The 26,254-nt window shown below is 56.7% G+C and overlaps 3 protein-coding genes across 9 annotated transcripts; all 3 read left to right on the forward strand.

The window, feature by feature from the left end:
- The first annotated feature begins 4,266 nt into the window (after positions 1–4,266).
- Positions 4,267–16,540, forward strand: FAM3A (FAM3 metabolism regulating signaling molecule A). 3 transcript variants are annotated; one of them, XR_015550648.1, is made up of 12 exons: positions 4,267–4,599; positions 4,697–4,766; positions 6,331–6,444; positions 7,045–7,068; positions 9,264–9,387; positions 9,517–9,575; positions 10,085–10,135; positions 10,469–10,553; positions 10,629–10,755; positions 11,637–11,900; positions 15,423–15,585; positions 15,962–16,540. XR_015550648.1 is itself a non-coding variant. In XM_014797517.2 (10 exons), exons 2-10 carry the CDS (start codon positions 4,754–4,756, stop codon positions 11,730–11,732), a joined length of 693 nt encoding a protein of 230 aa, XP_014653003.1. In that variant the 5' UTR covers positions 4,267–4,599; positions 4,697–4,753; the 3' UTR covers positions 11,733–12,422. The 3 variants fall into 3 exon arrangements, 2 of the variants coding, with proteins under 2 accessions (XP_014653003.1, XP_004443406.2); XM_014797517.2 differs by lacking the exons at positions 15,423–15,585; positions 15,962–16,540 and having other exon boundaries at positions 11,637–12,422; XM_004443349.3 differs by lacking the exons at positions 15,423–15,585; positions 15,962–16,540 and having other exon boundaries at positions 4,271–4,367; positions 11,637–12,422.
- Positions 16,541–18,273: 1,733 nt separating this feature from the next.
- SLC10A3 (solute carrier family 10 member 3) lies at positions 18,274–22,393 on the forward strand. Of its 4 annotated transcripts, XM_087427060.1 has the most exons (3): positions 18,323–18,630; positions 20,588–21,988; positions 22,313–22,393. In XM_087427060.1, the coding sequence occupies exons 2-3, from the start codon at positions 20,726–20,728 to the stop codon at positions 22,337–22,339; spliced, it is 1,290 nt and encodes a 429-aa protein (XP_087283186.1). In that variant the 5' UTR covers positions 18,323–18,630; positions 20,588–20,725; the 3' UTR covers positions 22,340–22,393. The 4 variants fall into 4 exon arrangements, with proteins under 4 accessions (XP_014652996.1, XP_087283186.1, XP_014652997.1 ...); XM_014797510.2 differs by lacking the exon at positions 18,323–18,630 and adding an exon at positions 18,274–18,315 and having other exon boundaries at positions 20,588–22,393; XM_014797511.2 differs by having other exon boundaries at positions 20,588–22,393.
- Positions 22,394–22,988: 595 nt separating this feature from the next.
- On the forward strand, positions 22,989–24,129 carry UBL4A (ubiquitin like 4A). 2 transcript variants are annotated; one of them, XM_087427061.1, is made up of 4 exons: positions 22,989–23,108; positions 23,295–23,478; positions 23,615–23,829; positions 23,945–24,129. In XM_087427061.1, exons 1-4 carry the CDS (start codon positions 23,061–23,063, stop codon positions 24,053–24,055), a joined length of 558 nt encoding a protein of 185 aa, XP_087283187.1. In that variant the 5' UTR covers positions 22,989–23,060; the 3' UTR covers positions 24,056–24,129. The 2 variants fall into 2 exon arrangements, with proteins under 2 accessions (XP_087283187.1, XP_087283188.1); XM_087427062.1 differs by having other exon boundaries at positions 23,295–23,400.
- Positions 24,130–26,254: the final 2,125 nt, after the last annotated feature.

Below are 26,254 nucleotides of genomic sequence, written 5' to 3' on the forward strand. Positions count from 1 at the left end.
GCAAGAGCTTGGCCACCATGACTCCTCCCTCCAGCTCAGCTGGGGCCCTTCTGTCCTACACCCCTGCTTGGGAGGGTGATTGCCCAGGGCTTGGTGCTCCAACTATCCGAGCCTCTCCTTGGCATGCCATTGAGATCCAGCTGTTCCTCCTGCATGGTGCCCCTGGGCCAGGATGGCAACAGTTTGGGGCCAGTTAGGATGAGAAAGACAGAGATGCAGCTTGACGGATGGAGTGCCGGGTCTGGAGGGTGAGCCGAGGCTCCCGCCAGGGACTGCAAGAGCAATACATAGACAAAGCAGAAACTCAAATGGTGGGCTGGCCTGTTCCCCTCCCATAAGCTAGGATGGTGCATGTGTGTGTATCCCACCACAAACTGCATGCCGGGGCACCATTCCCACTCTCCCTGTCTCCTGTGACCAGGGGGGTGTGGGAGGAGGGAGACTACCAAGTCCACCTGGACCCAGCTGAATAGGGAAGGACGAAGCTTTGTGGGATAGGGACAGGTTACAGACACTTAAGAGGTGGCTTTACTCAGCTGGGATCTGCACCTCGGGGTGGCTTCTAGCCCAGGTCCACGCAGAGCAGCCAAGGAGGCTCCATGTGCACAGGATTGGGGGGAGCCTTTGGCCAGGGGGGCAGCGGCCTTGGTCCTCTTTCTTGCTCCTTTTGGCTCCAGCGTGGCTCCAGTCTTGCCTTTGACTCTCTGAAATGTAGCCACACGAATGCGATGGGCTGATGAGGCAAGAGCGATGGGCCCCAGACAGTGGCCCAGAACGAAGGAGAGTGGGTCCCTGAAGATGCAGCCGCCCCTGCTTACCACCAGAGGATCCCGTCCTCCTGCCTGATGCCAGGGAAGAAACATTCAAGTCCCCAACTGCCTTGGCCTACTGGCCTGGAACCTCAAAACCCAAAATACGGCCCTGCAGATGACATCAAATCCTCAGGGGAAAAACCAAATAAACAAAGGCACAGGGGCCTTTCCTGACTGCGCAGAGGTCTTCGTGCTCAGAACCCTACAGATGTTTATAGACTTTGGGGCACGTAGCAGAGCTGTGTGCTGGGGGATAGTCATCCCGGGTCCCCAGGTCCCCTGGGTAACCTGCTGGCATAGCATCTCTGAAGGGGCCGCTCCAGGAAGTCTGGGAGGATTCAGGTAGGGGCAGCAGTGGGAGCTCAAGGTGGAGGAGGGACCCTCCTCCTCCCTGGCCCCCAGCACGTGATGACTACGTGTGAGCAGGGAGGGAGTGGGGAGCTCCCCATCTAATCCTGCTGAATGTCTCCACTGCGATAGGCATGAGGGCCCAGGTGAGGGCAGTCAGCTGACACCTCAGATCTGGGTGCTACAGTGGGGCATAGCTGTGAGGGCCCTGGTGAGAACACATCTCTGGGTGCCTGTGAGGGACAAAGAGACGGGGGCCCTGATGAGGACAGTCAACTGTCATCTCAGCTCTAGGAGCCTGCACTTAGGAAGAGGCCAAGGTCCCAGGTAAGAACATTCAGCTGTCCCCTCTGCTCTGGGTGCCTACAGTGAGGCACGAGCATGAGGGACAAGATGAGGACAGTCATTTGTGAGACAGTCACCTCATCTCGGGGTGAATATGTTCTGACACAGACCTTAGAGCCTCCATGATTTGAGACAAATGTCACCTCAGTTCTGGGCCCCTACAATGGGGAACAGCGATGACAGACCCAGTGAGGAGAGACATCTGTCACCTGTATGTTTACACTAGGGCAGATGCAACAAGTCCCAGGTGAGGAAAGACACCTGTCACCTCGGCTCTGAGTGGCGACATTGGTGCTGAGGTATAAGGGCCTTCAACTGGCACTGAATCTCTACAGTGGCACAGAGCAGGAGGGCCCATGTGAGGACAGCCACCAATCCCCTCAGCCCTGTGTGCCTACACTGGGGTAGAGGCATTGGGTCTGGGTTTCAGCATTCAGCAAACATTTAACTTTTGGATGCCTGGACTAAGGCGAGGCTTAAGGGCCCAGGAGTGGAGCATCACCTTTGACCTCAGCTCTCAGTGCCTAACCTCGGGGAGAGGCATGAAGGACAGTGAGGGCATTCAACTGTTACCTCAGATCTGAGTGCCTACCCTGAGGCAGATCATGAGGACCCGAGACACAATACACAAGTAGCACTTGAGCAATGGGACCTACTCTGGGGCAGAGATATGAGGCCCAGCAGAGGGAACTCAAATGCCACCTTAGCTCTGTGTAGCTACACAAGTCAGAGACATGAGGGCCCAGGTGACAGCATGCAACTGAAAGCCCACATCTTGATCTGTACACTAGAAAGGAGAGTGAGGGACTAGGTAGAGACATGAGGGCCCAGTTGGGGACCATCAGCTATCACTTCATGCTGGGTGCCTGCACTGGGGCAGGAACATGAGGGCCCAGGTACAGACAGTCAACTGAAAGCACACATCTTGGTGCCTACACTGGAAAAGAGAATGAGGGACCATTGAGGTCATTCAACTGTCACTTCAGCTCTGGGTCATTAAACGTAGGCAGAGACATGAAGGACTAGGTGGAGGGAGTCAATTGTCCACTCAGCTCTGGGTGCCTCCTCTGGGGTAGAGGCAGGAGGTGCTCACACTGGGACATAAGCATGCAGGCCTGTATGATTACCACCAACCATCACCTCAGTGCTTGGTGTAGGTCTACACTGAGGGGAATGAGGGATCTGTTGAGGGCATCAACTGTCACCTCAGCTCTGGGTGCCTGTCCTGAAGCAGGGACATGAGGACCCAAGAAAAAAACAGTTAACAGGCACCTCAGATATGGGAGCTTCACTGGGACACAGGCCAGAGGGCCCATAGGAGACATTCTCTGCCACCTCACTCTAGCTAGGTGCCTGCACTGGGGCAGGGACATGAGGGCTTATGATACGAAGGTCTAATCCTCTCTATGTCCCCATTGAAAAACAGTCCCAGAGAAAATAAGGGATTTGCACAAGGCTGCCCATGAGGAACAGAAGACCTGAAACTGAATCCCAGGCCTCTGACCCATCATTCGATGGTGTCCCTGGGGATGATGGATGTGCCTCTGAACCCTCAGGGGAGCTTATTAAACCAACATTTCCCAAATGACTGCTCTGAGCAAGATGTAAACACTGTCCTCTATGAACTACCAGTCTGGCAGATGCCCTGTGCCTGACTGACAGCCCAAGAGTATAACTGGGAGCTTCCTTTGCTGGGCACCACAACTACAAGCATTGCAGGAAAGACCAGTGAGGATGGCACGGTGCCCAAGGTTTGGTACCCACAAATATGAGAGTTTGGCAAATGGTCAACATTATCTGATCCCAAATTCCATGACAAAACCCAAACTAACACTTGACTGCAGCAGCGGAGCCCTGAAACTGATTACCTTGATCTTGCTAGGGAGAAGGAGGGAGTGTTGTGTATGCCGGTGTAGAAGCTACTGGATTCTAACCAGAGCTCTGTCATTGCCTGGCTCTATAAGCTTTCTCTGTATTTTGGATTCTTTCTTTAGGAAGGTTCCGGGAAGTGGCGTCATTGGGTCAAAGGGCATGAATGTTTCTGCGGTTCTCATGCCGCCCAGCGGCTGCCCTCCAGAAAGATGGTCCAGCCGAAAGGAGTGTCACCAGCTCTCCCAGTGCAGGAGGTGATCAGGGTGCACTGGGCGGTGTCAGGGACGCGTTCCTGAAGAAGGCTAGAGGAGCAGGCAGGAGTTTTCCAATGGGTCTAAATAACGTTTTAGACGCCCCTTCCCCTTATCAGAGCGATATGTGAGACGGCGCGAACGTGCTTCCATCTAGAGAACGGACTGCGAGGAAAGGCGTCAAAAGGCTGAGCCTGGTTGTCTCTGGCTCATCGCATTCTGGTGTCTTCCCACCGCGTACTCTTGTGTACTGCCATGTTTCCAAAAGGCACATATATCAACTTTAAAACAATTTCCAATTACGCGCCCAGATCCATCCGACTCTTCCCAGGCTTCAGAAATCTGACTACAGGGCAGGAGTGTAGCCCCAGCCCTGGAAGCCCAGGAAGGCTGGAATCTCCCACCTGGGAGGAGTCTGAGGAGAGACTTCTGGGGCGGGGCATACGTAGGAGCAGGGGCGGGGCCGGATAGGGCTCCTCCCGTTTGGCGGCCTGGCTACTCAACCTGAGCGCACGTCAGAGGCGGGGCCGGTGCGGGCCCCTCCTACCCGGCTGCCGGGAGGCTCAGCCCTAGCCGATGGCCCGGGTGGCGCTGGCGGGCTGTGGCCCCGCCCCAGGCCGCCATTGCCAGGCCTGTTGGGCCGCGCTGCGCAGCTCCTTCTCGTGCCGTCGCCGAGCAGAGCGGGGCGACCGGCCTGACAGAGCTGCCCTCGACCGAGCTCGCATCTCCCCCCCGCCAGGCAAGTCTCCGGCTGACGCAGCCCGCATCGCTGGCCCCCAGGCCCAGAGAGGCGGCCCGAGCTCGGGGCTTCCCACCGGAGGGGCCGCGTCCGGGAGAACCACTTCCACTTCCCAGCCCCAGAGGCTCCCGTGGGCACGATCGTGAGCCGACGGGTTCCCGAGCTCCCTCCTAGCCTGGCAGGGCTTCTCTCCGCGTTCCCGACGAACCTGGCCAGGTGGTTGGACGAACAAGTCAGTGTACCGATTGCACCCGCTCTACAGCAGAGGCCCAGCACAGGCTCATCCTTGACCCCTACCCAAATCTTCTCTTCTGTTTTGTTGCCCCCAGAGCGCACGGTCCCCAAACAGTGCAGTAGGCGGCGGCCCCAACCCAGCAGAAGTGGACATGAGGTTGGCAGGTGGGTCGCTTCCACAGTGAACGGAAGGAGTTGGAAAGGGGACCTGGCTGGAGGCCCAGGTATCCAGAGGTCTGCATCTAGAGGGGCCCCAGGTGGACCACTGGGTTTGGTTTTAGAAATGGAGGACTCTGCATAAACACTCATTCTATGACCTTGACTAAATCCTTTCAGCTCCACAAGCTGTGAGATGTGTATTAGGATAGTTGATTTCTTCCAACTTGGATAACTGGCCACTGTTTGGAAAATGAACAGTGGGAGAGGCTCCAGGGAGCATGGCCGCTAAGTAGAGGGGGGTGGGGTGCAGAGGTGGAGAGGCACAGTCTTAGAGGAGAAACTGACCAGAGTGGTGATGGGGTTGGGTATGAACCCAGTGTCAGCCCTGCTGTTGCCTGGGCAACTAAAATGAAGATGACTTGGGGAGGGACAGGTTGGGAGTGGAGAGCAGAACTCAAGAACTGGAGTTCAGACGTGCTGAGGTTGCAGCGTTATGAATCTGTCCCATGGGAGCTGGCCATTGAGGAACTGGCTGGGAGGGTGTGGCCTCAACGGTGGTCAGGGCTGTCCATAGGGGTTAATTCAAGGCCAGGAGTAGATGAGAGCACCTAGAGGGAGGGTAGAGCATAGGCCGAGAAGGCAGCTTGAGACAGAAGCCTGGGAAAGTCCAGCTTTTCAGGGGAGGGTAGAGGAGGACGATCTAAGCAAGGAGGATGAGGAGTGTCCAGCTAGAGTTAGGGTGTGCTGTCCTGGAAGCCAGTGCAGAAGTGTTTCCAGCAGGAGGGCCTGGGCAGCAAACTGAGAGGTCAAGGAAGATCAGGGCCGACAGGTGACACGGGGAGTTGACACCAAGAAGGTCATAGGTGGCCTTGGCAACAAGCTGTTTTGGTGGGGTGGTGGAGGCAAGGACTGGTTGGAGTAGGTTGGGAGAGAGTGGGAGGTGAGACTATGGAAAGAGCCAGCATAGATGACTTTGGGGGAGCTGACAGGGAAGAGGAAGGGAGGGGAGAGAGGTCAGTGGCTGGATGAGGGTGTGATTCTGAAGGAGGGCTTTTCCTTCTGTGCTTTCTTACCATGGGAGATGTTGAAAAGAGAGGAGAAAGGGTGAGATAGAGAGAATGATCACCATTACAAGAAACCTGAGAGGGGAGGAGAGCTGCCAGTCTACCCCACAGCAGGTGAAGGTACTGGTCTTCAGAAGGAGTAAGGACCCCCTCCTCTGTTTTAACAGGAGAAAAAGAGGACAGGATGGGTGGGACACAAATATATTGGTAACCTCAGAGGCAGGAAATTAGGGGGAGCACTGGAGCCCACTTGAGCAGTGAGTTCTGGAAGGCCCCTCCACACCTGCCACAGAGAACAGAGCCAGGAGCCTTGGAGTTAGAACTCAGTTTCCTCCTTCTACCTGCTAGGAGCTCCCCTATCAGGCCATCTGGTGGATGGTGACAGGTACCCACTTTCCTGTCCTCCAGTCACTTCTTCCCAAGTGGACAGGGCAGTCTGGTCCTAGGGTCATTTGGGAGCTCACTGGCATCTGAGGTGGCCTTGCCTGTGTCTGTCCTACCTCCAGGCCCCCTCCGCATTGTGGCCCTGGTCGTCACCGTGGGCCTCACATGGATCGTAGTCAGCATCCTCCTGGGTGGGCCCGGCAGTGGCTTTCCTCGCATCCAGCAACTCTTCACCAGTGAGTGTGGGACTCTTCCTTGCCCCACTACGGAGATCACCAGGGCGGTCACCCGGGCCTGCGGGCTGAGGCTCAGGGTGGGGGTGGTGGTGGCCTGGGTTTTCTGTCTCTTCCTGGAAGGCCACCTCTAGCTGCCCTCAGTCTGTCTCCTGGCATCCAGCACAGCCTTCCCCCACAACCCAGTTGCTTTGGCTGGGAAAGCCAGTCCCTGCTAATCAGAATTCTGTGCCCGGTTGGAGTCAGTGAGACCCGAGTCGGGGGCAGGGGGGCTTCTGCTGAACGTTGGGGATGATGTTCTGGTTGCTCCTTGCAGGCTTTCCACCAGCCTCTGACATAGGGAGGGGACTCTACACCTTGTTATTGGTGACGCTTCACCTAAGTCCTTTTTACAATTCTGAATTACCCTTTTCCTGGAGCAGGGAGCTTTGCATCTGAACATCATTTAGACTTAAGCAGGAACATGCCAAGGCAACCTGGCTTGGCCCCTGGCCCCTGAGCCTGACTGCCCCTCCACCTTGACTTCATGGTGTAGGGCCAGGCTGCCCTGCTGCAGGTCCCAGAGGACTCCAGGCTAACAGAAACAACTCTCTGTACCCACAGGCCCAGAGAACTCAGCGACTGCAGGTAAGGCTCCTGTCACCTTCCTGCTCCTCCCCTGTGTCCACCCCTCATACTACTTTTGTGATACCGCTGCCTGCCCCTAGTCCTCCAGGGTTTCTAATCTCCGTTCATCCCTCCCTAAACTTGCCATCACAGCCCCCACAGAGCTGCTTGCATGTTGTGAACCTAGAAAACAAGTTACCTGCTTCCAGAATACACTGGTGGGACAGGCATGGATTAGACATTCCCGTTCCAAAAGGGAGAACTTAGAAGGAATCAAGGGGTCACCACTCCCAAGCAAGTCCAAAACCCAGCAGGGCAAATGCCATTAGGTTTCAAGGCCTGAGAAGAATCCTCTGTGACCCGATGCTCTGTCCTCTGGCCCCCCCGGGGGTGGGGGGTACCTTCAGACCGGAGGGGACAGTCCTACCCTCTGGGCCTGTGCCATCTCTGGCCTCTGCAGCCACCACTCTACCCTCAGAGTCACCCATCCCTCCTTCTGTCCTTTCTCTGTCCCTTTCAGTCCAGGCCGGCAGTGTTTCTGCTAGTATAAAATTCTCAAAAACGTTGGTCTCCTGTGCAGTTCATGAGGGTCTAAGCTATAAGACAAGAAGGTCCTCCAGATCTTTCCTGGATAACCCCATTTCTATTCCTGGATTCTGCTGACATGGTTAAGTGGATCCATAAGTCACATGCCTCAGCTCTTTAGCAAATAGTTGTCCAGCCACATCCTTCCTGTTCTCTCCAGAGCATTCTTTCTCGTTTTTTACAATATGGCTAGGCTGAGAATTTTCCAAATCTTCATGTTCTGGTTCCTTTGCACTTAATAATTCCTTTCTCAGTTTTTCTCTCTCCTCTTACATCTTACTGTGAGCAGCAAGGAGAAACCAGGCCATGCCCTCGACACTTTGCTTGGAAATCTCCTCAGCTAAATAGCCAAGTTCAGCATTTACAAGTTCTACTTTCCACAAAACACTAGAACACAATTCGGCCAAGTTCTTTGCCACTTTATAACAAGGACCTCCTTTCCTCCAGTGTCTGATGTGTTCCTCATTTCCGTCTGAGATCTCACCAGAAGCACCTTTAACATTTATATTTCTAGCAACCTTTGGTCATGATGATATATGTGTTCTGCAGAATGATAGAAGCTTTCTCTACTGTTCTTCTCTCTTCTTTCTGAGCCCTCACCGGAATCACCTTTAACATCCATGTTTCTACCAACGGTCTCCTCAAGGCTATCTAGGCCTTTTCTGACATGCACCTCAAAATTCTACAGCCTCTACCCATTACCCAATGCCAAAGTTATTTCCACATTTTTAGGGATTTGTTACAGCAGCACCCTACTTTCTGGTATCAAAATCTCTATCAATTTCCTGGGGCAGCTGTAACTAAGTACCACAAACTGGGTGACTTAAACAACAAGGATTTCTTCTCTCACAGTTCTGGAAGCTAGAAGTGTGAAATCCGGGTGTCATCAGGGCTGTGCTCCCTCTGCAGGCTCTAGGGGAGGACCCTTCCTGCCTCTTCCAGCTTCTGGGGGCCCCAGGTGTTCCTCAGCTTGTGGCTGCATCCCTCCAGTCTCTGCCTCTGTCTTCACATGACCTTCTCCTCCATGTCTGGATCTCCTCTTCCGTCTCTTATAAGGAGACTTGTTTCATTTAGGGCCCACCCTACTCCAGGATGATCTCATCCTAACAAATTATATCTTCAACGACCCTATTTCCAAATAGAGTCACATTCGGAGGAACTTGGAGTTAGGACTTCAACACATCTTTTGTGGGGTTACAGTTCAACCTGTAGCAGAGGCCATCCTCCTCCTGCCCTCCTGCCTCTGCGCCATGGGAACCAGGTGCTCTTGGCGCCGCTGTCCTGCAGTCTGCTCTGGCCAGGCGCTCGTCTGTGCGGTTGCCCCCCCAATTGCTCCTTCTTTCCCCGCCACAGCCCAAGCCAGCCCTCCCGCCTCTTTTCTCTTCTCCCACCAGTGGCAGAAAAGCCTCCCTGGGGTCCCTGTCACCTTGCCCTGAGGGCAGCCCCAGCGGGATGCAGAGTGTCTGTGGAAGTGTCCCTGGCCTTGGCCTGAGCCATGTTCCCTCCCCGCCACTAGTCCTTTGCTCTGTGTTCACTCATTCCTCCCTGTGGGCTGGTCCTGACCTCCTTGTCTCAGATCTCGGGTAACCTCAGGGCCAGGCCCATGGGTCACCCCTGCTGTCCCCGCTCAGAGCCACGGGCCAGGAAGTACAAGTGCGGCCTGCCCCAGCCGTGTCCTGAGGAGCACCTGGCCTTCCGCATGGTCAGCGGGGCTGCCAATGTCATTGGACCCAAGATCTGCCTCGAGGACAAGATGTGAGCTCCTTGGGGTGGACGGAGGCGGGGGAGGGAATGGGGTATTGAAAGCTGGGTCTGCGAGGGCCGAGGGCCATGCAAGGAAGAGCAGAGCGGAGGTGCCACTTGAGGGCTCTGTCTCCCTGCTAGGCTCATGAGCAGTGTCAAGGACAACGTGGGCCGGGGACTGAACATTGCCCTGGTGAACGGTGAGTCCTCCATGATGTGTGGTCAGAGTTCGGACCAGAGAAGCAGAGCTGGCCGTGACCTGCCACCCTCCTTCCTCACTCTCTCATGAGGAGGCATCTGGCTGTTTGCCTTGGCCTTCCCCTCCCCTCCCTTCCGGGAATTCCTGGGGGAGGGGTCTGTGCAAGGGTCTGTGTGAGCTGAAGGCTCCACAGAAGTGACCCAATGAACAAAAACATGGTAGCAGTAAAAAACTAGAAGTTTCCTGGAAGTTGGAGGGTGCTTCATGGAGAGCCCCTGAAGGGTGTCAAATGCCAGGCAGAAGCTCCGCAGCTTTAGGTGGGCTGCCACTATCTGAAGAAGGGGCACGGTGGGCATGAATATGGGGGGATGTTTGAAAAGCTTCCGGAAGGTCTGCACCCGGTGGCCACCACCATGTCCTGAACCTGGTGATCTGGGGGGGCCGAGGTGGTAGGGTGGAGATACCCTGGTGGCTTGTGCAGCAGGACCCCCTCCTTCCCTCTCGACCCAGGGGTCAGCGGTGAGCTCATCGAGGCCCGGGCCTTCGACATGTGGGCAGGAGGTGAGTGGCGGCCATGGCCTCCTCTTTATGACTGTGCAGCAGAATGACTGGGCATCTTTCCCCTGAAATGCTGCTCTCTCTGTCCATTCGCTGGGGGCTTCTCAAGCACTTCCTTGGGTTTGGAAAAGGCGGGAGAGGGATAGGTGTATGGTCATGGGGATGGCCCTGATTTCTGATACCAGTTTGTCCCTACACTCACTTGGCAACTCTTGGTGGGACGTGTCCCCGGCCTGATCCCTACTTTAGTTTCCTTGTTTGGTGCACAGGGGTTGGTGGGGGAGGGGTGATCAGTGGTGCCTGGTGCTCTGTGTTCCATTGGACCTGTCCCCCCAGATGTCAACGATCTGCTGAAGTTTATTCGGCCACTGCATGAAGGCACACTGGTGTTCGTGGCATCCTATGATGACCCAGCCACCAAGTAAGTGGTTGCCAAGGCCAGCCTCAGCCTGGCCCTCCTACAATGACGCTCACATCTCTTCCTTCTGTGCGGCAGGATGAATGAAGAGACCAGGAAGCTTTTCAGCGATCTGGGCAGCAAGAACGTCAAGGATCTTGCCTTCCGAGACAGCTGGGTGTTTGTGGGGGCCAAGGGCGTGCAGAACAAGAGCCCCTTTGAGCAGGTACGGGTGGAGAGCATGGCACCTCTGCTTCCTGGCCCAGGGCAGTCTGCCTGCCCCTTCTGCCAGCATCCTGCCAGGTCCCCTTCTGTTCACACCACAGCCTGCCCTGAATTCTGCCCCAGCACCTGCCCCCGGGGCAGCCCTGGCCCCCTCAGCGTCTGTACAGGGAGGGGAAGTAATATGACCTTGTCTGTCTTATATGGATTTCACTCTAAAGAGTCTTTAAATGGCAAAGCTTTCACATTGGCAAGGCTCACAACTAAGCAACCTTCCTCTCAAACATCTTCAAGATGCTCAGTCGTGTCCCATCTTCCCAAGGCCCAGTACCCCAGTTCACACCGCATGCCCTTCTCCCACCAGCCCTGGTTGCCCTCTGGCCACCTGCTCCTCCAGGGCCACACGTGTCAGGCGCCATCCTTATCTTTAGGAGGCTCCCAGCCCGTGAAGAGCTACAGTGCCCCCAAGCCCTGTTCCCCACAGCAGGACAAGGCAAACAGGCTGTTCCAGTGGTTTCTGGAAGGCTCTGGCTGCCAAAAGAGCAGCTCAGCCCCCAGAGAAGAAATGCCCCCTCTGGCCTTGCTCTTTCTGCAGCTTTCAGCAGCTCCCTGCAGGCCAGGTGAGGGCGGAGACACACGCACTCCCTCATTACCTTCCTTGTGTGTGCCAGGCCCACATAAGGGCAAAGAAGTTGACCTCCCACTCCACCTGTGAGGGAGGCAGGCCAGTGCAGCTAGTGCCATTTTTAGATGAGAAAATCAAGGCACTGGGACAGAGAGTGCACAGTTGGTTGACACCAGCACAGGGGGACTGAAAGCTCTGTCTGTCCCCTGTGCCTCAGGGCTGAGGCTGTGACTTCCTGCCCCCCCCCCCCGACCCTGCAGCACGTGAAGAACAGTAAGCACACCAATAAGTATGAAGGCTGGCCCGAGGCGCTGGAGATGGAAGGCTGCATCCCCAGGAGGACCATGGCCAGCTAGCCAGCCGAGCGAGAGCACCAGGCTGAGGGAGGCTGCGTGTGCCCGGCCCAGGAGGTGGCAGTGGCGGCAGAAGCAGCAGTGGCGGCAGTGCAGGGCTGAGGCCCAACCCCATACCCAGCCAGGAGCGCTCTCTTGCCCCAGCACATTGGGGCTCCAAGGCAGTGACTGGTAAATGGAGTGTGACCAGTGGTGGGGGCTGAAGGGGCCGGCCTCATCACGATCTGTCAGGGGAGCCCAGGTACCCTTCTCCTTCTTTTCCTAAGCTGCTCCCCCTGGCTAGCCCCTACCCAATTCCCAAGTGCCCCCGTCCACAAGGACCCTGGGTGCTCACCCTGTCACCGCACAAGTCTGGTAGCAGCTGCCTGGTGAGTTGGGGCATCTTCTAGATCCTCTCAATCCCAGTGCCACTCACTGCTCTGCAGGCTAATCCTGTTTCCATTGTGATTCCTTCTGGTGAGCCACACCTGGCGGGCACTTCAGGGAACTGGCTGCCTCCTGCCTCACTCTCTGCAGGAAGGGGCTGCCTTGGAGCCAGGCCAGCCGGGCAGTAAGACAGCAAGCCTGATCACAGTCCCCAGCACGGCAGGTGGCGGCTCGTGCAGTTTGTCAGAGGGCCCACCTTCTAGATGAACTCTTAATAAATTGGTGGCCCTCAATGGAATGAAGTGCATTCGGTGGGGAGTCAGGGGTGGTGGTGTCGTGGGGGGGAGGGACATGTCCTGGAGGCTCAGCTGACCTGCCCCCACAGCCTTAGCAGACAGCCTTTGTCTCCAGGGCTCCTGCCACCGACAGGACCCATTTTGGCTGAGGTGTGACTCAGGCAGTGAGCAGAGCAGCTCCCCAGCTAGCATCCCCATAGCCTTGCCCAGGGGAGATGGTTTTACCCTCTGAGGCTGCAGGAAACTCACTCGATTCCCTCGGACACAGCACAGGCCTATAGGGACAGGGATGGAGATTAAAACTAGCCCAGGTGCCTCCCCTCTCTGCCCAGCCTCCCTCAGGAGCTAGTGTGTCTCCCCACAGCGGGATAGTGGATGCCTTGGAAATCAGGGCCACAAAGGGCCAAGTCACGTGCGCTGTTTGGCATTTCTCACAGATTACAGTTACATTTCCCTCCACTGAGCAAGAACCAGCAGGAAACTATGAGGAGTTTTGCTGGAATAGCACATCCAGGGGCACAGGAGCGGTCTGGGATTAGCAAAAGGAGAGAAGGCGGTTTGGACTTCCTAGATGGGAGGAATTGGGGCACCAACCAGGCAGCCTCGAGGGGTCCGTGGCGGGGGCGATGGACTTACAAGTCCTGCTCTGGAGAAAGGCTTCCCGAGCCTCTGCCTTCTAGGAGTTAAGTGCTGCCAGAGTGCGAACAAAACGTCAAGAAACGAAAGTATTTAAGGAGCAGGCCAAAGAGGAGTGAGAGGCCCAGGGACAGACGGGAAGGAGAGGCTGTGGTTGTGCTGCCAGGACCGCAAAGGGTTGGGGAAGCGTCAGCCCAGGAGATGGTGATCATAGACCCTGTGCCAAGCGCTTTACGTGTATTCATTTTTTTAATAGACTTTCTTTTTTAGAGCAGTTTTAGGTTCACAGCAAAGTTGAGCAGGAAGTCCAGAGAGTTCCCACATACCCAACCTCCACTGACACAGCATCATCACCCAAAACCCAGAGTTGACATTAGGGTTCCCTTTGGGTGTTGTACAGTCTGAGTTTGACAAATGTATAATGACATGTATCCACCATTATAGTATCATACATATATTCATTTTTTAAACCTTTTATTATGGAAAATTTCAAACGGCCCCCAAAGTAGAATAGTATAATGAACCCCAATGTGCCCATCGAAACTGCCACTATGATCAACATGTGGCCACTGTTTCATTGCATCCCCTCTGGCCCAATATGTTGAGGCAAATCTCACCTTAGTTCTTCCATCAGTACTTCAGTTGTACACGTGTTATGTACACGGTTCTCACAGCAACCCTAGCAAGAAAGTACTACCATTTTCCCCATTTCCAGAGAAGATAAAGGTCTCTGGTGAGCTTAGGAGAGTTTCACTGGAGCCGGGATGTTAGAAGCCAGATAAGTAGGGCTCTGCAAGGTTAGTAGCTTGCCCCAGGTAACATGGAAGCTCACGGAAGGTCCACACTGCAAGGCTGGGAGGCACTGGGGCCACTGCTGTGATTGCCCGACCTTCCCCAGACATTCACCAGGTGTCTACCCTGGGCCAGGCTCTGTGTTACATGCCGGGAACTCGGGAGTGGGCCCCGGTGATGGCCCCTAACTCCCCAGGGGGCTGTGCCCTCACTGGGGCTCAGCAGAGTCACACCAATGGAAAGAGCAGGCCAGTTTTATCCCCCACTTGGCCCAACACAGGCTAGGAAGCTGATGGTGTGGAGCACAGCCTGCCCAACTTTCCAAAGTGGAGGTAAAGCTGTATCCTCAGGCCTGCCCTTTAGGAGTTAGGATATCCTCGGTTACAAGTGCCAGAATCCCAACTCAAACTGGTGTGAGCAAAAATAAATAAGTAATGACAGGGGAAGGAGACTTATTGTTCCTGTAACAGATCCCAACCCCCATGGGTGTTCTAGCTCCAATAATGTCATCGGGATCATCAAGGCACGGACTTGCTCCATCTCTTGGCTCCGCTTTTCTCAGTATTTGCTTCGTTTTCAAACATACTGTCTCCCCCAGGTATGGGAAGCTATAGTAGAGGTCCCAGTTTAGCAACTCCAGCAAAAAAGCTCCCACCTTCCCAGTAGTTCCAGTACAAGTCGCTGGGGACTGTCGTTGGTCCAGATTGGATGATGGGCTTATCCTTGCATCAATCTGTGTGGCTCTGTTTGGCTACACCTGGGATGGGCCCACCCGAGGCCAATGCTGGGGTCCTGCACTGGGAAACCTTGTGTACCAAGAGTGGAGGAGGGATGGTTCCTCAAAGAAAATTGAGATGCTGTGACCTGATGCCAGGCAGGTAAACACAACAGTGGTCATTACACTTCCCTGCAAATACCACCTGTATCCCATACTTGTACCGCTTTATCACCAAGCACTCCTGGGGGCCCCTGCCTGGAGAGCAGGAGGTGGGCACGCTGCTCAGGGTCGCCATTGTGACCCTATTACCTACTATGGTGGCAGGTCTCCCATCGGAAGTGCATTTCTTTTTTGGCTGTCCCTATCGTTTGTTCTATCTGTTCTCTCAGTCCAGATGACTTCTCTTTTGTTTTGTTTTGGGTTTTTTTTGTGAGGAAGATCAGCCCTGAGCTAACATCCATGCCAATCCTCCTCTTTTTTGCTGAGGAAGACCAGCCCTGAGCTAACATATATTGCCGATCCTCCTCCTTCCCCTCCCCCCTTTTCTCCCCAAATCCCCAGTAGAGAGTTGTATGTCATAGTTGCACATCCCTCTAGTTGCTGTATGTGGGACGCGGCCTCAGCACGGCCGGACAAGCGGTGAGTCGGTGAGCACCCGGGATCGAACCCCAGCCGCCAGTAGCGGAGCGCGCGCACTTAACCGCTAAGCCACAGGGCTGGCCCCCAGATGACTTCTCTTTTGGAACTAGATATCCTTGACTGATTTGTAGAGCCCTTCCTCCTCTTCTGGGGTAATTTATTTTATTTTTTGTGTGTGTGTGAGGAAGATCAGCCCTGAGCTAACATCCATGCTGATCCTCCTTTTTATCCCTTTTTCTCCCCAAGGCCCCCGTAGATAGTTGTATGTCACAGTTGCACATCCTTCTAGTTGCTGTGTGTGGGACGCCGCCTCAGCATGGCGGGACAAGCAGTGCGTCGGTGTGAGCCCGGGATCCAAACCCAGGACGCCAGCAGCAGAGCATGTGCACTTAACCGCCAAGCCACTGGGGTAAATTATTAATCCCCTAACCCAACTACAAACATTCTCTTGCCTTTAATTAAGCTGTCCCTTTTTCCTGCAGAGAAGGCCTCCAAATTCCCTCATGTCAGACACCCCACCAGCCCACTCCCGCTTTTCAGGGAAGGCTGAAGTGACTGACGACAATGGGGAGCAGCCTCTCACTACACCTGCTCTCCTTGACTCCCAGCACCCATTCCCGTTCAGTTGGAATATAAAAACACAGGCTTCCTCCAGGGAGGACACCTCTTTTAGGTTTTCCTTCCCCAGCTCTTCCTGCCAACCCATTCCCCTTCTCCCTCTGGCTAGTTTTACCCCGTCCTCGGACAGCCCCACCCCCACTGCTCTTTTCTTTTGCAAATTGCAGTCTTCAACGCAGCATGTGCCAAGCCCAGCCCTCTCACCTGTGCCAGCCTGCTTCCATCAGGATCCTTCAACCCTATTTGAGAGGGACAGTGCAATAGTTCCGGGACACCAAGTCCACACACAAATGGCTTATGCCTTACTGGTCCTCTGAGGCTAATGAACAGCCTAGAGCTATGACCTCTGAATGTGTTTTTTTGTGTGTGTGATAAAGATCAGCCCTGAGCTAACATCCATGCCAATCCTGCTCTTTTTGCTGAGGAAGACTGGCCCTGGGCTAACATCCATACCCATCTTCCTCCACTTTATATGGGACACCACCATGGCCGCCACAGCATGGCCTGACAAGCAGTGCGTCGGTGTGCGCCCAGGGACCCGAACCCAGGCGGCCGGCAGCGGAGCGTGCGCACTTAACCGCACCACGTGGCCAGCTCTGACCTCTGAATGTTTTTGATCACTGACATAAATCAAGCCCTCTTAAGCATGCTCCCCCACCATGTGTATATCTGCTTAGATATCCTATGCACGTACTAATCTGAACTTTATAAAACACACCAAATTTTTTAAATAAAATGTATTTGTTTACATTTAAATAATAGATTTTTTATTAAAATTATTTATTTGAAAAATTAAAAATAGAGATGCTATGGGGTTATTTGGGACATTCTCAATGATGTGTCGTGTGCATCTCCAGGGGCAAAGTACCTGTAACTCTGGGGACCACTGGCTTCCATCACAGCCGTGACAAGAGGTTCTTCCAGAGCAGTGGGTAGCCACTGACCAGCGCGCTGGCAGACTGCAGTTGCCCAGCAGCCTTTGGGAACATGCAAATCCCCTTCCACTATGCACTTGCTTACTGTCTTCCCATGTCCTTTCTACACCCTCACCACCTTTCTGCCCATCCTTACACCATCTGTTTGCATTCCTTTTCCATGAAGCCTCTGGACCTTGCTGGTAGCGCCAAATAGTTTTGAAAGGTGGATAAGTCCACTGATGCTCCGCAGTGTGAAATAGGTGCTCGGTCAATGCTTGAACAAAGGAAGGTGGAACTGGGTCGAGCCTGGGCCCCGGAGTCCGGGTCGCTGGGACTCAGCCCTCGAGCCATAGGGCTGGGCGCCCTGAGCGGGAACGCAGAGCAGAGGCCTGGCCGGATAGCTGACAGAGGTCTCGCTCCCCTGGAAACCAGGCAAACCCCTGCATGAATTGTGAGTTACTGAGCATTGCACCCCGGGAGGAAGGGACCAAAAGAGCTGCCTGTGTCTCCACACAGGTGTACATTCTGAGGAGGCTCTTTATTCTCAACATATTTGAAATCACTTAGCTGGAGCAGTCAGTTCAGACACACCTTGTGGCACAGACTTCACAGGACAAGCAACTGCCCTAACAATCCTTGTGAAGCAGCCACTGGTTGAGTGGGAACAGCATGGTGACTTGGGAGCTCCAGGGTAACTGTCCTAGTCTGTCTGACACACCCGCCAAGCTCACTGGCATGTCACCCTTAAGTCAATGCATAGCCCATCTGCCTGGAGAGCCCCAGGACTTCAAGGCCTGTTTCTACATGTGACAGATGCTTGCTTCACAGAGGCCTGTCCCTGCAGCTCTGCCTGAGAATGATTTCTAAATAAAACAAACTGGAATGTCTATCTGTGACTTGGAACCCTCCATATCCTTGGCCCTGAAAGAGATGAAGAAGGGCTTTGGGTCTCTGCAGTCTACCTGTATGAACTCTGGAAAAACAAAACAGAGGCCCTGGCTAATTGGGACTTGGGATTTGGGGGCCCAGATGACCTTCAAGTCAGGATGGCACAGATTTTATGATGCGCAACCGTAGAAAACTCAAAAGTGGCTATGTCTTAAATATAGACAGATCCTGATCCTGGGATCCCGCCACTAGCAGCAGCCCCTGGGCGTCCCAGCTCTGCTAACGGCTAAGCCTGTGTGTCTCACTGCCCCCAGAGGTCGCAGTGTATTTGGGAATGAGTGTGGCCCCTAATCGGAGCGCGTCGCCCCGGCGGCAACCACAAAAGAGTCGGACAGGCGTCTGAACGGCCGCACAAAGCCGTACCCAGCGCCGACCAACCGCGACCCGGAAGGCGGCCCAGCCAGCGCGCCCGCGCCGGCTCGTTGCTCCCAGATACGTCACATCCGGTCGGAACCGGCCCCGGCCGCCAGAGGTGAGCCGGCCGCCGTGGGGGAAGCGGGGCGGGTGCGCGGGGCGGGGCCTCGGCTGGTCGCGGGCGGGGGCGAGGCTGGTCGCGGGCGGGGGCGAGGCTGGGCGGGGCCCTGGCCAGCCGAGCTCGCAGGCGTCCGCCGGCCCGGCAGGCCCGCTGGCTCCGAGCTCCGGGGCCGTGGCAGCAGGTGAGAGCCTCGGGCCGGAAAGAGCGGGCGGAAGGCAGCCTCTGGTCCCGGCCCGGCTCCGCGCTCGCCCGCTCGGGCGGCCGGGCCCGGCAGGGAAGGACCGCCGCCGCGAGAACGTGAGGCCTGGCGGGGCCACGGAGCCTGGGAGTGGCGTGAGGGCGCCTTCCGCGACCCAAGACCGCCAGGGCGGGTCGCTGGCCTCCCGGCTACGGGGCAGCAGCCTGAGTCCGGCGGCGGCGCCCTCCTCCTTCCCTCCGTCCCCGGTTCGCGCCCGAGCTCTGCTCGTGCCCAGTCCGACAACTTCCGGACTCCCAGGTAGGGAGGAGCCCCGAGTCAGCACTGCCAACTGCCCTAACACCGAACACTCAGCCAGTGTGGAAAAAGCAACCAGCCTGGGGTTCCCTCCCCTGCCTTGGGGTGCATCTGCTCAAACTCTTCTGGCCCCTCAAGCAGAAATGGTGTGGGATCTGGGCCAGACCCCTCTTGCAGTGACTCAAAGCTGCCAGCTGAACTGGAAGGACAGGGTGGATGACCCTTAGCCTCCTCTCCCTTCTGAACTGGTTCACACCACCGCGGTGGCTTCAGTCCCAGGTGCCTTCATCTTTTCTCTGTGACTCCCCTTCACTTTGCTTCTCATACTCCCTCTGGTTTGCCTGCCTTCCTCTTCAGCGGTGGGACACAAGGCTGGACCAAGGCCTCCAGGGTAAGTGACCCAAACTCCAAACCAGCCAAGACCATGGCATCCCAGGAGGCTGGGGGGAGACATTCCCAAGGATGAGCCTTTTGCTTAACCTGCCCTCCACCTCCTACCTCCCGCGCTCCCCAGTCTCAGATGGCTGAGTGGGGGCAGGGACAAAGACTGTCAGGATCTACAGAGGCAGGGGCCTCTTCCAGGACTGGGACACTGCAGGGCGTGAGGCAACCAACAGTAGTGATGAAAAACCAGTGTCCCCATCCTGGTTGCCCCAGTCCCAGCAGGTGATGTGGCAATTGGATGGTGGCTGCCCAAACCTCCTCCTTTCACCCTGAGGCACCCCGCCCATGAGAAACACTCATAGTCCCCCTGGGCATTCCAGGCTCTGGTAGGGTGCGTGTGGGCATGGGGAGGAGCCCCTGGACTCCGAGCAGAGCCTCTCAGGTGTGACACAGTGGCTCTGGGAGCTCAAATTCTGGGACTGCCAGAGGAGTGGAAGTTCTGACAGAAGGAGAAGAAGCCCCCCAGCAGACATGTGGTCCTATCAGACCCCCTCCTGCTGCCCCTTCTGGTGACTTCTCTGGGGAGAGGGGACCTGCTCTCCAGAGAAGAAACCCCATCTCCCCACTGTCAGCAGGTAGGGGAGGCCAGGGAACCATGGTGGCACCATTCACAACTGCACGTTGGTGGTGGACATCAGCCCCTGGGGCCTTCGGCCGGATGGTCACCCACTGCCCACGCCACTTTGCCAGCTGCTTTCTTCCTGGCAGATGATACTCAAGTGCCCTAACCTGCACTCTGATGGTCTCTCAGATCTGGCCCAAGCCAGTGTTTCTTTTTTTTTTTTTTTGTGAGGAAGATCAGCCCTGTGCTAACATCTGCCAATCCTCTTTTTTTGCTGAGGAAGACTGGCCCTGGGCTGACATCTGTGCCCATTGTCCTCCACTTTATATGGGACGCTGCCACAGCATGCCAAGCAGTGCGTCTGTGCGCACCTGGGATCCGAACCGGCGAACCCCAGGCTGCCGCAGCGGAGCGCACATACTTAACAGCTTGCGCCACCGGGTCAGCCCCAGCAAGCCAGTGTTTGTATCAGCACCCTTTGCTCTCATCAAGCTTGTCTCCTTGTCATCCCTGGGCAGCCTTTCAGAGATTTCATCGTGGTTGTGGGATTGCTGCGGCCCTGCTATAGCTGCGTCTCGAAGCTGGTGGGGAACAGGCTAGTGGTGACAGGATTGGGGGTGGCTCTCCCGAATCCCTTGGTATCAGGATGTCTCTGCATGGTCACCATGCTGGGCAAGTCCAGGGAAATGAGCGGGTAGCAGCAGCCTGAACGGGAACTGCTATCTGTGAGTGTGTCCTCTGGGTGAGGGATAGGAAGCTTGAGGCAGTTGTGCTGGGTGAGAGGACAGCCGAATGGCACTCAAGGGCCAGCACTAGGCATTGCCTTTCTGTTCCCGGGCTTGGGGCAAGGGGCCCCACTGAGTCTCCTAGCAATAGGCTTCCAGATCCCCAGGCTCCTGGGCTCACAGCTGCTCGCCCTCACCAGCCCCCTCTCTGTGTCCCTTCCCTCCTCAGGAAGAGCTCTGCCATCAAGGAAGGCAGCACAGGGCCAGGGCCCGCCTATGGACCCTTCTCAGGACAACCCAACGGTACCAGCAGGACTGCTCTCCTAAGCCACAGAGGGTCTGGGCTCGCCAGCCTTCAGGAAGAGCCATGGTGTTTAGGAGGGGCAGGGGCAGCTCCCAGCAGTGGCCTGGCCTGGGAGGGGGCAGTGGTTGCACAGGCCACCTAGTCATGCTCAGGACTGCACTGCTGCTTTTCAGCCTGCCATGGGGGGCCTGGGGAACAGCCAGTGCCAACCTCAGCACGGCTCTGGGCCATACTGTGCCACTGACAGAGGGCCGCTACTTGAGCATTGGGGATGGCTCTGTGATGGAGTTTGAGTTCCCAGAGGAGAGCGAGGGCATCATTGTGATCTCGAGCCAGTACCCAGGCCAGGGCAACAGGACGGTGCCAGGCCCCACGCTAAGAGTCACCTCCCTGGACACAGAGGTGCTGACCATCAAGAATGTGAGTGCCATAACCTGGGGTCGGGGGGGCGGCTTTGTGGTGAGCATCCACTCAGGCCTGCCTGGGCTAGCCCCACTCCACATCCAGCTCGTGGATCCCCACAAGGCCCCACCTATGCTGATTGAGGATCGGAGAGATTTCTGCATCAAGGTCTCGCCTGCTGCCGAAGACACCCCTGCCACCCTTGGCGCCGACCTGGTCCACTTCTCAGAGAACCCAATACTCTACTTGCTCCTGCCTCTTATCTTTGTCAACAAGTGTTCGTTCGGGTGCAAAGTGGAGCTCAAGGTTCTGAAGGGGCTCCTGCAGAGCCCCCAGCCCATGCTGTTGGGCCTCCTGGGTCAGTTTCTGGTCATGCCCTTCTATGCTTTCCTGATGGCCAAGGTCTTCATGCTGCCCAAGGCCCTGGCTTTGGGCCTCATCATCACCTGCTCGTCGCCTGGCGGCGGGGGGAGCTACCTCTTCAGCCTCCTCCTTGGAGGGGATGTCACTCTGGCCATCTCCATGACTTTCATCTCAACCGTGGCTGCCACTGGTTTCCTGCCACTGTCCTCAGCCATCTACAGCCACCTGCTCAGCATCCATGAAACACTCCACGTGCCCATCTCCAAGATCCTGGGGACCCTGCTGTTCATCGCCATCCCCATAGCAGCAGGCGTAGTGATCAAGTCCAAGCTCCCCAAGTTCTCCCAGCTGCTGCTGCAGGTTATCAAGCCCTTCAGCTTTGTGCTGCTCCTGGGTGGCCTCTTCCTGGCCTACCGCATGGGGGTCTTCATCCTGGCAGGCGTCAGGCTGCCCATCGTGCTGGTGGGCCTCACAGTGCCCCTGGTTGGCCTCCTGGTGGGCTACGGCCTGGCCACATGCCTGAAGCTGCCAGTGGCCCAGCGGCGGACAGTCAGCATTGAGGTAGGGGTGCAGAACAGCCTGCTGGCCTTGGCCATGCTGCAGCTGTCCCTCCGCCGCCTTCAAGCCAACTATGCCTCCCAGGCCCCCTTCATCGTGGCACTGAGTGGCACCTCAGAGATGCTGGCCTTGGTCATTGGCCACTTCATCTATAGCAGCCTGTGCCCAGTTCCCTGAGGCCCCTGGGTCAAGCTTTTGCCACCCCTAGCCCCCACCCTCCACCCACTGTCCCCACAGTTCTTGTGTACCAAAGGCCTTTAGTTCTCATGCACTATGCACTCACAAAAGTCCAGGCTGATTTTTTTTTACTGGTTTTTTATTCTCCAGCTTTCAGTGCCAAAGAGGCTATGCTGACTTAGGTAGGTAGGCACTGCCCAGAAAATATATTTCAATAAAAGAGAGAAGCAAGCTTGGGTCCCTTCCCGTCTTTGCCCTTTAAGGCCTGGGGGTGGGGGTAGGAAGGGTGTGGCTGGGTAGGTGTGGGTCGGGGTGGAGGACTGGCTTGGGTGACACGGTGACCTCTGTGCAGACTTTCTTTCTCAGCCCTCCTCCATGCACCCCCTCTGTGAGAGGTGGGCCTCTCTGTTCTAGAATGAGCCGCGGGAGCATGCGGGCAGAGGCCTGGCTCCTGCCTGCTCCCAAGCTCAGCAGGTTTTCTTCAGCCAGACTAGAAAGGAGACAGCAGGCCCGCCGCGGGCACTGGGGTAAGCTTGGCAGGGCTGGGCCGTCTGTGGATTCCTGAGAGACACAGACCGGGCGATGGCGCTGCCCTGCTCCGCCGGTGGCCCTCCCTCCTCCCCAGACGAGGCACCCATTCCTCCTCTCTGTCCCGGCGGGCTTCCCGCGCCATCGCCGTGGGGGACCTGTCGCTGGGGCGGGTCCCCGCGCGCCGGCGAGGCGGGACATCAAGGGGACTCCTCCTCCGGGGGCGGGGGGGCGGGGCCGGGGCGCCGGGCGCGCCCCTCTCGCTGCTTCCGGCGGCGGCGGGTGGTTCCGGCGCGCGCCCGGGGCGGCGGCGCGCGGCGGGGGGCGGTTGGGGTGCGCGCCGGCCGGAGTGGACGCCGCCGCGGCCGCCATGCAGGTGACGGTGAAGGCGCTCCAGGGCCGCGAGTGCAGCTTGCAGGTAGCGTCGCCGGGCCCCGTCGCCGGGCCGGCTCGCGCCCTCACCCCCAGCCCCGGGCGCAGGGCCGGGCAAGCCGAGGGCGGGGACGGGGACGGGGCGGGCGGGCCAGCGCGCCGGGGAGGCCGGGAGAGCGCCCTCGGCGGGAACGCGGGCTCAGCCCCTGCCTCCCACCCTCGGCCCGGCCAGGTGTCGGAGGATGAGCTGGTGTCCACGCTGAAACATCTGGTCTCCGAGAAGCTGAACATCCCCGTGCGCCAGCAGCGGCTGCTGTTCAAGGGCAAGGCCCTGGCAGGTAACCGGAGAGAGGAGACGCCCCAGGGGCCCCGCAGGAAGTCGGGGGACAGGATATCCAGGCCGAGCCCGGGCAGCGGTGAGGGTCTGGGCGCTGGCCACTTGAGGGGAGGTGGCTGAACCCTCCTCAGCCAGATGCGGCAGCACTCCGCCTGCTGGGGCTCCTTGAGGCCACCCCTGCCGCTGTGGGTAACAACTTAATCTCTCTTTGGCAGATGGGAAAAGACTCTCCGATTACAGCATTGGGCCCAATTCCAAGCTCAACCTAGTGGTCAAACCTCTGGAGAAGGTGTTACTGGAAGAAAGCGCTGCCCGGAGACTGGCCGAGACCCCACCCCCACCCCCACCTGCCTGGCAACTGATCTCCAAAGTCTTGGCCCGCCACTTCAGTGCTGCTGATGCCAGCAGAGTCCTGGATCAACTACAGAGGGTGAGAAGGGTAGCCTGGCCCATCCCCTTCTGCCCCTGCTGCTCCCACCCCTGACCTCTGTCACAGTGTACCGCCCGCTGGCACCCCCTGAATCCTCCTGACTTTCTCCCCTCAGGATTATGAGAGGTCCTTGAGTCGCCTGACCCTGGATGACATCGAACGCTTGGCTAGCCGCTTCCTGAACCCCGAAGTGACTGAAGCTATGGAGAAAGGGTTCTCCAAATAGGATTCTCTGAGTGTGGGGAGGAGCCCGCCAGGCTGCAAGCTGCATGTAGCATTAAATGTGTTCTCATGTTGCAATTTGGCTCATAATAGTAATAGCTGGCAAGTATCCCTCCCTGGCTCTTGCTAGGTGCCAGGCACCTCGCACAAAAGATGAGACAGCCGAGGCTCCTGGCAATGAAGTGATGGAGCCAGAACCTGAGTCCAGCCAGCTTCTAGAAGTGCCTCAGGGTGAGAAGGAGAAAGGGGCTGTTTGGAAGGGTTCCAAGGGATGGGCTTTGGCATTTTGTGTTTAGCCCACTGAGAATAAACCCTCGAGCGACTCCTTTCCAGGCCTGAAAGGAGAAGCAGCTGGCCCCTGCTGCCCAGTCCTGTCACCTGACCTCTGGCAGGTCCAGCATTGGTGGGAGGCCAAGTGGCAGCCAGCCCGGAGCCCCCTCAGCTGCTGCAGCAAGTGCACTCGACGCAAGATATGCAGGTTGGGGAATCGGGGATGAACGTCGCCCAGCTCTGCAGTATGACTTCAAGCAAGTCCCTGTGCCACGTTGGTCCCCAGCTGTTGACTCTGCACAATGAGGGCCAGTCCTTAAACCTCAGTCAATTTCCTTCATCCTTACCCCAGCCCTGGGGTGAGGAGTTGGCAGTGATCCTCCCTCTCATTTTCCATAAACAAACTAAGACCAAAAGCCAAGCGATGGCCAAATGTGGCCCAGAGATGGGGTGTCCGAGCCTTTTGTGTCACAGCTCTTATGTGGGCACCCCCTCCCCCGCTTGTATCCTCCTGGACACGGGCAGTTCTCGCCCCTTAGGAATTACAGATCACTGGCTTGAGGTCACTCAACGAGGCAGTGCAAGAGCTAGGCCTCAGCCAGGCCCCTGTACCCTGCGCTCACCCATAGCGTGGAAGGGATCCTTCCCCTGCCACGTGTGTACAAGGGCTTTCACTTTGCACACCCCTCACTGCCTGAGACGAATCCTCGGGTGCCAGGGACGGGGAAGAAGCATGGGCTAGTGGCACTGGACCTCCCACCCTCCCTGGTGTGTGGGCACTAGAGGTCATCTACGAGCCTCCTTCTTAAAGGAGGGCATCCGGGGTGGTTAAGGCTGGAAGGAAGCTGCCCTCCAGCCTGGGCCTCTTGGGGCAAACGCTGGGTCCCCGGGCTGGGAAGATGAACAGACGTCTGATGGGCAAAGGCTTTGAGGAGCAGACAGAAGCCCCTGACCCCAGTTGAGAGCTGGGAATAGCAAACAGGGCCCACTTAGGAGCCCGTGTGGTCTGGCAGCTCATGTGACAGACTTAGCAATGCTCTCATTTCTTTTGAGTCAGGAACTTGATGTTGAAATTTTAAATCGCACTCAAGGTGAATGTGAGACTTGGACTTTTATCCAAAAGGAACTATATTAGCTAGGCTGCTTTTGGTTTCCAATAATTGATTTAACCGTAAAGGAAATTGATTTAAACAATAAAGGAAACTTATTGGTTTACGAAACTGAGAAGTCCAGGGGTATTGGCAGCAGATGAACAATTTCAGCAAATGCCCAGTTTCTTCCTACCTCCCCTCTGCATTCTGCAGTGTCTGCTTCATCCCAGGCCGCTGCCTCAAGATCCAAATATGGCTGCCCTGAAGCTTCCACTGAATCCCTCGTTCACAGCCAGCAAGGTGCACCTTCTCGCCCTATAGTGTAGCTTATTTCTCAGATGCCCCCAACAAATAAACGCTGTCCTTTCATTGGTCAGAACTGGGTTGTGCCACCAATCATTTTGGCTGGGCATGAGGTGGACAGTGGGAGGCCAGCCCCCTGGACACCCATGGGCTGTGGGAGGGAGAGAGGGTTCAACAACAGCCAGGTCCTCAGGAATGGCTGGTCCACTGTAGGGGAGTGACACACGCAGATGCAAGTTTCAGACAGACCCTAGAGATGGTCATTGAGTCCCTTGTGCCAGCACCTCTCGGCTCGGAAGTGACAGAGCCATCTGGTGGTTAGGAGCCATTCACTGGGCAGTTGGACACAGGGACAGGAGCTCGGCGGGGCTGGACATGGAGACTGGAGTGGAGTCTTCAGGGTGTGTGGTGGGAGCCTTGACGGAAGAGCTGACTGGCACCCAGGCCCGGTCCGATTCCAAAGCCCTGTGCAGCCTTCGACGATGACGTTCAGGAGTTACCTGTGGACAGGGTGTCCTAGAAGCTGTGAGGACGGATGA

This window comes from Ceratotherium simum, chromosome X (assembly GCF_057802395.1).
Source record: "Ceratotherium simum simum isolate JZ-2026a chromosome X, ASM5780239v1, whole genome shotgun sequence".
Lineage (NCBI taxonomy): Eukaryota > Metazoa > Chordata > Mammalia > Perissodactyla > Rhinocerotidae > Ceratotherium > Ceratotherium simum.